This window comes from Phyllopteryx taeniolatus, chromosome 8, assembly GCF_024500385.1.
Source record: "Phyllopteryx taeniolatus isolate TA_2022b chromosome 8, UOR_Ptae_1.2, whole genome shotgun sequence".
Taxonomy (NCBI): domain Eukaryota; kingdom Metazoa; phylum Chordata; class Actinopteri; order Syngnathiformes; family Syngnathidae; genus Phyllopteryx; species Phyllopteryx taeniolatus.
In genome coordinates this window covers 4985711-4996072 of record NC_084509.1, presented here as the reverse complement: position 1 = coordinate 4996072, position 10362 = coordinate 4985711, and the positions used below count along the sequence as shown (strand labels likewise).

Genomic DNA, 10362 nt, shown 5'->3' with positions numbered 1-10362 from the left:
TTTCATAGTCAGAAAATCTTTATGCAACATTTCTCTATTTGACATTGCTGCAGCAAAATGAAAAATAACCAACAAAAGACAAAAAAAGACCAATTAATTTCACAGTGAATTGTTCCAAGATGAGACAAGTGCAAGACCATAAATATATAAAAAGGTGCTTCATACATAAACAATAAAAGACTATGGTTGCATAAAATGCACAATTTCTGCATAAATGATACAAAATGAACATGAATAATACAAAAATAAACATAACAGACATTGCATAACAATATTTAATACTTAGAGATAACCTGTTTTTCCCCCCAGTTTGAGTAGATCTTTTACATTCCTGTTTCTGTGGCAATAAAATTGAAATATAATTTAGTAAATAATATAAATAAAAGCAGCATTTAAGAAAACTAAACATCAGGAACTTTGGTAAACAAAACATATTGCTGAGGCAATCATATGTACAGTAAATGCACATTTTTTTACAACAAATGTGCATTGTGGCAGCCTGATCCGTACATGTATTCACAATGCATAGGTAACCATAAACTGCCAGCTAGATACCTCCATATTGCACACATCCAATGGTCATCAGTGCACATTGTAATAACAATTTTACATTTTTTGCTGTACAAAATTTTCAAGCTTTATGATAATCCTCGCGGTACACTCCATCACTCTCATCGCTACTTCAGACGTGAATCTGTCATTGGGGATCTGTGGAAAGGGCAGGAGATCAGGGTAGCGAGTTCTCAGACTGTCTACGCCGTAGCCTTCCAGAATCTGAACATCACTGGCGAGTCCCGACAAGTGAGAGTTGTACTCCTCCACCCTTTGTGCCAGGGCCGTTGGCTTTACGTCCTTGTCAGACTTTCCTCGGACTGCGTAGTCTGCGGCAATGAGGGCGAGCTTTGTGGCCAGGTAGCATTTAAAGCAGACCCACTCGTTGGCGTTTTTGTGGAGGTCGTTACGAGCCGCAGAGTAATTGGCTCGGGCTTGTCTCAACCACCTGCGAGCCTCCACAGGGTTTCCGACCGTCTTAAAAGTCGGTGGCACGAAAAAGCGGTGGGTGTGTGAAGAACCTGCATGGCTTGTGTATTCTGCCCTGGACTGTTGCCTCTCTGACTTGTGACTTGTTGCTTCCTGGTTCCATGACGAATAAAACCTTTGGAAGGAGGATTTTTCTGACTGGAAGCGAGCGGAGGATGTTGAGAAAGGTCTCCTGGATGCTCTGTCTGTATTGTGCTGGTCAGCTAAAAACTGCTTTTCCATTCTGTTGATCTCATTCTGTAAATGCTTAAAGACTTCAGTCGCAATGTCCAGATTCTCCGCATTTTTGTCCGGGTGCCACTTGAGATACAATCGGCGCAGTATTTTCTTTCTCTCTGTTTCGGCAAGTTTCCAAGCTTGCTCCACTACTGAGGTGACTTCTTTCAGGATCTCTGGCAGAGCATTAAGCTTGATTTTTTGGGGGGACTGTTTTTGAGTGGGAGGTCTCTGATTGTCTCTGCTAGCAAAAAGAGGATGGGCCATTTGCCGGACTGAGGTGCGACTGTCTGGACTCGTAGGGGTTGAGGGAGTACTGCTTTCTCGCACATTGCTACTTTCATCTTGTCTTGAAAATTTGTACAAGTCAAGGGAACTAACTATTTTGTACTCGCTATAACCAATGTCAATCTGGAAACATTTTCCCAGGAAAGTTGCACTTTCCTCCCCTTCTCGTTCCACTTCTTGAACTATGATTGCATATGTGTAGGTGGGATGATAGGACCCATATATATCTCCTCCTTCAGAGTCAACAAGATAACCCACATATTCTCCGGGGTAGAACACATTCATTGGGTCCATGAGAAGTGTGTGATGTATCTCAGCAGGAATCGGTGTTCCAGGGAGGGGTAGCTCAAGTTTGGACGGCTCTGTGGAGTCATACTTTACACCAAGGTTGTCCAGCTTCTCTGTGATTCTGTAGATGTCATTGCAGCCCAACATGGCAATTAGATAAGACGTGTCCGAGATCAAATTGTCTGTAGCAGACTTCAGTGTCATGGCCAGAGCTAAGAGAAAATTTATGTCTTTGCTGTCTGAATGCTGGATGTAGAGGTGAATGACAGCGGTGCCATACCTCTTGAGGAAAGCAAGGGTTTCACTGCGGCTTTGTGGGATGGAGCTACATCCTTTTACTCTTAAGGTTGTCTGGAGTTTCTGAAAGCAAGATACTTTCAGTCCTTCGCAAAGTGCTTTGCAAAGCCGTATAGCTTTTTCCTCATTCACAAGGTATGCATTGTCATTCTCGTGCTTCATTATTCGGATCAGTCCTGTAATGAACTGCTCAGAAGAGAGCAACAACTGAAGGCGACCTTGAAGTGAACACAGAGCTCCGAACTGGCACACTTTAGGGGAATCTTCATCCAGTTGCTCTTCAAGTATGCTGCTTAGTAGTTTTGGCCTTAGATTCTGAGGAAGCAGCATGATTAACTTTGTATGGAAAGTGTGGTCTTTGCCTAGATAGCACTGGCTCAGGTCCACAAGCATCTGAACGCCAATGTTACCCTGAATTCTACTCTTGTAGAGCGGGGCGTCATCATAGACCAAAGTATTGGATTTGGCTAATCTTCCGTCATGACTAGGCAGATAAAAGATCAAATCTCTGATACTTTCCAGATCTTTTCGCATTTCAACAGGCTCATTATGAAGAGCCTTAAACAATCCGGACACAGCCCTTTTCACCGTTCTCATTTCATTAGGGTCAAGCTGCTTGCCTTCGGAACTTCTGTAGATCCGACATAGCACCTCAACATATTGTTTGGTTGACACAACATCCTCTGTGCCTAGAAGTTTAAACAGTTGATGGAAGGTGCCTAGATCCAGTGGTAATTTGTACAAGTACGGCTTAAAGTCAGATTCATTGTCCAAATTAATCACAACTTCTTCGGGTTTCAGCAACTTACACCCATCCTCCACCATGACAAAAGCCACCCCACGAAGCTGATACCGAAAATCTCTTTTATCTGCGTTTAAAAACTCATATGTGGACCTCAAAACTTTGTTCCTTGTTTTTACCATTTCATCATCTGGATTGGATATGTTGCAGACATTCTTGCAGTTACAAATGACTTTTTCCAATTGCGGGTCCAAGTTGACACCTAATATGGCTAGGACATTATCAAGTTGCTCTTGCCCAGTTAGTGTGCTTTCCTCCTGCTCCTTTATGCTTGAAGGGGTAGCTTTTTCGGGCAAAATTGGGCAAGCTGTCCAGAGTAAGTGGATTACGTCTGTTTGCTTGAATTTGGGATTGACTTGAGACCCACTGAAACGAATGAGAGGAAGTGTTCCACTCATCTCTTGGTATTGTGAATGAACCTTGAGCAATTGTTTGGGGGCTCTCTCAGGACAAAGGAATGGAATTAGTGAGAGCTCTTTTAGAAAAGTACCTTGAAACAAGTCCACCCTTTCTTTGAAAATATGATTCAGGAGAACGTCAATGATGTTTTGCACTTTGTCTTTGGTCCAGCTCTCTGTTTGTGATTTGATGCTGACCTCTTTTGCAAACTGAAGTATTTGCTGCTGGGACACTTCATGCTTCAAACCAATTTTCCTCAGGAAGGTTATCCATGAGGTGAGCGGCAATGTTCCGTTCTTGGGTTTTGAGACTTGCTCAACTTTCCTGAAGAAATCATTTGGTATAAACGACTTTGCAGGCAGCATAACTTCAAACACCTTCACTGTTTCGTCAAAGAAAAACTTGGCTGCCCTGAGTCTGTTTGAGTAGTCATAAATGAATGCCAGCCCTTCCAATTTCTCAAACAGATGATCCCTCATCTCACATGACTCTTCCATTGACAATAGTCTATCCTTTAAATAGACAATGTGTTCAGCTTTGGCATTGTAGGTAAGACTTTCAAACTTTGGCAGGAGATGATGTAGATAGATTTGTATGTCATCAATTGGCATGCAGCCAAGGAAAGTGTACAGCTCTCTCAACTGTGGGCTATCGGCAAGAAATGCGAAAGCGGCTGTGTGGGCCCACTTCTCTATGTCTGCAGTAGGGAGGTTTTTCGAGAGCACATAAATGGACCCATAATTTGAAATGCTGATGTATCTTCCACTTATGGATTTAAAGCATGGGAGTAGTTTTAGACTCTGTGTGTCGTGTTGTGTGAGACTCACTAGGTTACAGGTGAAATACAAGAGAATCGCCTCAAAGTCCTTATCAGTCAGGCTTCCTGCCTTGAATGTAGACGTCTGAATCATGTACTCAAGAGCTTTCAGAACACTTGATGGCTTTTCAATATTTGCTGTATGTTGTGACAGAAAAGGCAGGATTGGATTTTCTTTGAGACAGATTTTGTTCACAGCAAGCTGAATGCAACCTGCTTTCATTAGGGTGTAGAATATTTTGTCATTTTGGCCATGTGGAAATATGGCTATGCTCATTAAACTCAGGGGTAAAAGCATGTCATAATCAGGAACAACTAGCTTTTCTCTTGCCATGAATTTGATACCAGGTACCAACGCCCAATCTTTCAGAATGTCAAGTACTGTGTCAAAACCTGGTTTGATATCCTGTTGCTCCTCTTTGACAGCAGTATTCTCACTAATGAAGTTCCACACGCTCTTTAGCCAGGATTCACTTCCAAATGTTTCTCTCCACCTAACAGGAATCTTTGTTCGATACTCTCTAGGAACAACAGATCCCAGAAGGTCACCAAAGCTGCTGATGTCAAATGTCTTTGCTAGCCCCACCATCAACAAGACGCTGCTGTATTTGAGATACATTGTATTCATGAACATCTCTTTTCTGGACGGAATGAGCTCATGGTGAGATGTTAGAAATTTCTGTCTCTTGGAATCAAAGGCTTGAAGAATATTGTCCATTGTAAGTAACAGAGGTAGACCTTCAATTATGGTTTCATCCACTTCAATATCTTTGAAGCAGTAGTCAACAACAAGCTTCAAATTATGAATATGTTTGTAGTTTGATTGTTGAAGGCGGCAAGGAAGCTTTCCAACATGACAAGAAGTATCTGGGGATGAGAAAGTGTGAAGAAAATTGCGGACTTCTGTCGGTGTGATATAACTCACTGCTATCCCTGCATCTTCCAAACATAAGTAGAGGTTTGCAGTCTCATCACAACTGTGAACCAGGTTAAAACCTACATCAAGAAGCAAGGTTTTCAGCCTGTAAACATTTTCAGCCACAGACTTTCTGGAGGTTATATTGTACTCTGTGTTTTTCAGGGTCTGAAGTTCATCTTGTAGCAGATTGTCAAAGAAGGCTTGACCCTTGGTAGCAGTGGACGTGTTCGCCCATGAGATGTATATGACAGAGTGCATATCAGAGTTGTCCATTTGTGGCGCTCTGACTACGGGCAGAAGGCGCTTCATGTCCATATGAATACAGCTGTACACAGCTTTGACCAGGCAGTACCAATCCGGCTGGATGTCAATTCTGTTAACTGGGAAGAAAAACAAAAACTTTTTCAAAATATCTTTTGCAACGTGAAGGGGCGTTCCTTGTAGCACAGTTATAGTTGGATCAGGACCCGGAAAGCATCGTCGTTTGATCTGAATCAGCAGTTCCACACAAGCAGGTGCTATCAGCGACATCATCAAGTTATTATTCCAGTCACTCCTCACACCAACTCCATTGTCATCTCTCCACAGGTTTCTTCGGGCAGAGTCCAGGGCAAAATGCCCGTTGACATGAAAGGGGAGGCCGGTTTCGAGAGAAAGTGGCAGAAAGCAGAAAGCTCTGTGGGTTTTTTTGTAGTTGTGGCTAACACATGCAGCCACTCCTCCACGAGGAAACAGTGTTATGTCCTCATTCTTGTGAGCCGATATCACACTTTTTGAGACAAGTTCAATGTTTGGGAAGCCAGAACGATTGCAGATCATCCATGTGGTCAAATTACCTTCTGTGTCCTCTATGTCCATTGTGTAGGTTATCTGTTGGACTGGAATAGCAGTGAGCTGCTTCTTTTTGGTCACACTGTCAATGACAGAGGCATGGAACTGTTTGCGTTTTAAGCGATCACTATCTGTTATTTTAGCTATTACAGAGTAGAGTACTTTCAGTTCTCCAGTTACATCATTAACTTCACAGATGGATATTTTCTCCATGTGGTTCAGGAACATTAGAAGCTCCGCTCCATCATTTTTTAGCTTTTCCAGGAGGTTTTGCACCATTCGGTCTGACGCTGGGATGGAGCTGATCTCTGATATCTTTGCCATAGCTGTAGAACGGATGGGGAATCTGAACATTGTGCTGCGTTCTAATTTAAAATGAGCTCCTAAATACAGATTAAGGACATCAGAAAACTGAGATCTGAACTCAGAGTCCAAGTCTCTGAACATTCTTCCTGGACTCAAAGATGTTGCCCCAGGTGCATAATGAGCATGTGGATCAAATATGCATAGAATGTCATTGTTTGAGATGAATGAGGGACAATCAGTGAAGTGATAGACAGAGTTAAATCCTATGCCATACTGGCCAGTTTTTCCTGGATTTGCCTCTTTTGTTCCTCTTCCGAGGTTTTGTATTCCTCTGATATCATCTTCAGTGAAAGGCTGATTGTTGTACACACAAAGTGCAGGGCCTTGCATCGGAATCCATTTATCGTCAAATATTCTCTCTGTGGGGTGTGTTCTGGGATCAAAGACAAAGTAGATTTCAGTAGCTTTGGCATCATCTGCATTTTGAAGCAGCTCTTTCAGCATCTCTTTCTCAGATGGATAAGCATCCAGGATGCTTTTGATTCGACTTGTAAGCTTTTCCTTTTGGCCAAACTCACTTCCAGGCGGATTGAAACAGACATTTGACGCATACCTTTCCAAGGCTTTGTGACGTTTGGGGACTGCTCCTAGTTTCACAGCAACCTCTCTTGGAATATCTCCATGGCAGTACTTCACAGAGCAATCTCTGACTTTGATCCAAGGACAGTCATTGTAGCACAGAGATTTTGAAGGCTGGAGTGTCAGATTAAAGTCTGGTAAAAGAATTGCACCATAATTTGTTTGGCAGAATTCTTGATTTTTATCTCGTATCAAGCTCCATATTCCCTCGCTAATAATTCTGCGGCACAGCTGGAAGTTTTCTTCAGTTAGAGGCCTTCGCCCACATGCTTGCTTCAAAATTTCAAGTACTGAGGAAAAGTCATCAACTGTGAAGCTGGGCTGAACGCTAACATTTTCAAAGAGCTCACGACAGCTGTTCCGGTACTTATTAGGTAGCTGGTAAAGGTGTGGGGATGCATCAAAATTCTGGTGGAATGCAACTTTGGAGGGATTCACATAGGTGTTCTCTACCAAAATAGAGCTAAACGTTTTCAGTTCCACCGTTATTTTCTCTTTTGCTTTCTGGCACTGAAGCATTTCCTCATACAGATACTTGTAACAGGCATTTGTTATGTTTTCCTGATATAGAGTTACACCATCAAATGCCTGAGATAGTTTCTTGAGTTGACTGATCACTAGTTCAACTGAGGGTTTCTTTATTAGACCAAGGCAGTCTTTCACAGCTAATGACATTGCACCACAACCTTTGAAAGATGGGGAGTTCTCATTCAACACTGTCTTCATCAGACATACAACGTCCTGATGCTCAGTTGTGAAGATCTCTCTTGCAGAGAACATTGTTGTTGGGAAAAAGCTATTACCGTGCCATGGTAGTGAGAACCCTGCAGGTCTGGTTAGAAACGGGAGGAACTTGATGTCCCGTAGCTTTTCTAGCAGCTCAGCTGATCCTGAGTCTCTCATCTTCAGTTTCTCATCGATGAGGCTGAGCAGTACACTGCTGCGAAAGCATGCAGCTGCATGATCACTTTCATTCAAAGCAGCAACTGATTCAGCCCGTTCAATCAAATCGTTCCAAGACAGATCATCCTTCACCATGCCCAACTGCAGAAGTTTGACTAAACATACTGGGTTTAGGTAGTCTTTAGTAGTTCCCGCAGGAAATCTTCCATCATCAGTGTTGTACAGTTTGGCAACTCTTCCTTCTGGGTGAATGAGTCGGGAGGGTAAAACTAATTCCTTGTTGGGACCAGAGCAGGGGATACAAGGAGTTACCCTGAGAATAGGTGCAAATTCTTCCATTTTATCATTCAAGACATACTGCATTAAGGGATTTCGAAGCTCTTTTTCAATTTCCTCAATGTGCGGTAAAAAGACATCTGCAAAGAATTCCTTCTCTGTCAGGGTGTTTTCCATCAACGTTCTTTTACATCCAGCATCCTCAAATCCCTCCTTCACCCAATCAGGAAGTTCAACAGCACAAAGGTTTTGTGAGCTACTTTTTTTTAGATATTTCAAGAAAATCTTGAAAGCAGCAGGACCGATGTCATGTTTACAGAGTAAGGAATCATCCAGAAATCTGACATGTTTGATTGACACCCAGGTTGTGCCATCAGAAAAAAACTTTGCCTGCTCTCCATCACCTCCTTTGGCTATTTCTTGGTAGACCCCTTGACTGACTAAAGTGAAGTCATCATGTACCTGGCTTGGATCAGGCCATGTCGCGTAATAGCTGTAGTCAAGCAGTTCTCCATTTTCAGCCATCAGACGAAGCATTGTGAGTGCTGCTAAATAGGCCTGAACAATGACATGCCTCATGAAGATAGAATTCCACCTTCCTTTTGTGTCCGTCTTCCAGATCTCTTTGCGGTTGGAAGTCACAGCAAAGCAGCCATTAATGTGGACTGGTAGGCCCGTTTTTATTCTGAGAGGTAAGTAGCAGAACACCTCTCCAATTGGGGTGGCATTTGACCTAACAGTCCATTTCCTGTTCTCCTCTTCTGTAAGTAAAACAGCCACTCCCCCACAAGGCACAAGTCCAAGCCTTTTTCCACTATCACTGAGTGAAAATTTGATTGCCTCAGTTCCATCCATGCATGAGCAAATGAGCCAGTTGGTGACCTCAACTGCCTTCTGGGGCATTTCATCTGTTAACCTTCTTGTCTGAATCCCTTTTGCAGCCAATTCAAAGTACTGGTTTGGATCTTCCTCTGAGCCTCTGAACAGTGGGGAGTGAAGATCAACAATACGTTTGAAGACATTATGGAACTCTTCCAGTACAACACGAATGATGCAGCCAGATTTGGGAATATCAGAGGGCACTTTATTAGTGCTTGATACCTTCTTCATTACCTTAGCCGCAGATTTCAGGATACTCAGGGGTCCATATGAGGCTTTGGATGACCAAACACTTTTGTTAATGGTGACAACATCTTGAGCTCCAGCTGGATTTGAGTCTTCATATTTCAGGTATTTTAGGACCATGCAACCAACATGCTGGGTGAACAGAATGAACCGATGGCCACATAAACTGAATTCATCAACAAGGGAGTAGATATCTGTGGTGTTGTAGTACAAACTACTAATTTCACTCACTGAGGCCTCCTGCTCGGTTCTGAATGGAAGCCTGAATAGTGTTCCATTGTATTTGTATGGTAAATCCTGGGCAAGAGGAAGTTGGCAATTGAAGACATTAATAAAAGGTTTGAACTGGTTCGGGAATTTTCTTAATCGTCTCTGTTGTTTGCTCCAGTTGATTTTGATCCCTGGATTAGACTTGTCTCTGATGTGCTTGCTAATGTGATTGATATTTGGATCGAAGATGATCATGAACTCTCTGCTCATTATAATGGGGATGTCACTGATGTGATAAACTGAGTTGAAGCCCAAGCCAAACTTGCCAACTTTGTCTGCCTCACATCTCTTCACTGATCCACCTAACCTAGTAATGTTCAGGAAGTCTGTATCTGTGAAGACCGAGTTGTTGAAAGACCACAAGGATGGCCCATGGCACACCATCATGCCCGGGTCAAGGAGATTATCTCGAATGTCTGTGTTTTTTCTCATGTCAATAAGAAAACTACACTCTGTTGCACTTGCATCATCTGCATTCTGAAGAAGCTCTTTAAAAATGTCTGCAACGGACGGATATTCCTCCAGGATGTTCTTTATTCGAACTGTGAGAGGTTCGCGTTGGCCTGATTGTTCAAAACCAAGATTCTCCGGGTTTATCAGCCTTGTGCTCAAACAAGGCACTTTTAGCCACTCCGCAGTTTTCATGGGGATGTCGTCATGGACCAATATAATGGGCTCTGACGTATCATCAAGTAAGTCATTCAAATCGTCTACTTTGATGTCACAGTAAGTACAGTCATGAATGGGCCTCATTGCTAATTTGCTTGGATCCTTGTAACAAAGAATAGGAACATGCATGTGACTTTCAATATGTATTTGATTGTTATAGAGCCACCTCAGGATGTTGATCAAAAGCAGAATATCATGTTTGCTTTCCTCCTTGGTAATTTCACCTTCACTTCTTTTCTGGATGGTGGTTATTACTTTGAGCACATGGTTTGGGGC

General features: G+C 42.6%; 1 protein-coding gene across 1 annotated transcript in view; it reads right to left on the bottom strand.

Annotated features, from left to right (window-relative positions):
* The window catches only part of sacs (sacsin molecular chaperone), a 28816-nt gene continuing 18454 nt past the window's right edge, over window positions 1–10362 (bottom strand). Inside the window, 1 exon segment of the mRNA XM_061781971.1 lies at window positions 1–10362. Coding sequence (XP_061637955.1) covers window positions 607–10362 — 9756 coding nt within the window. The 3' untranslated portion in view covers window positions 1–606.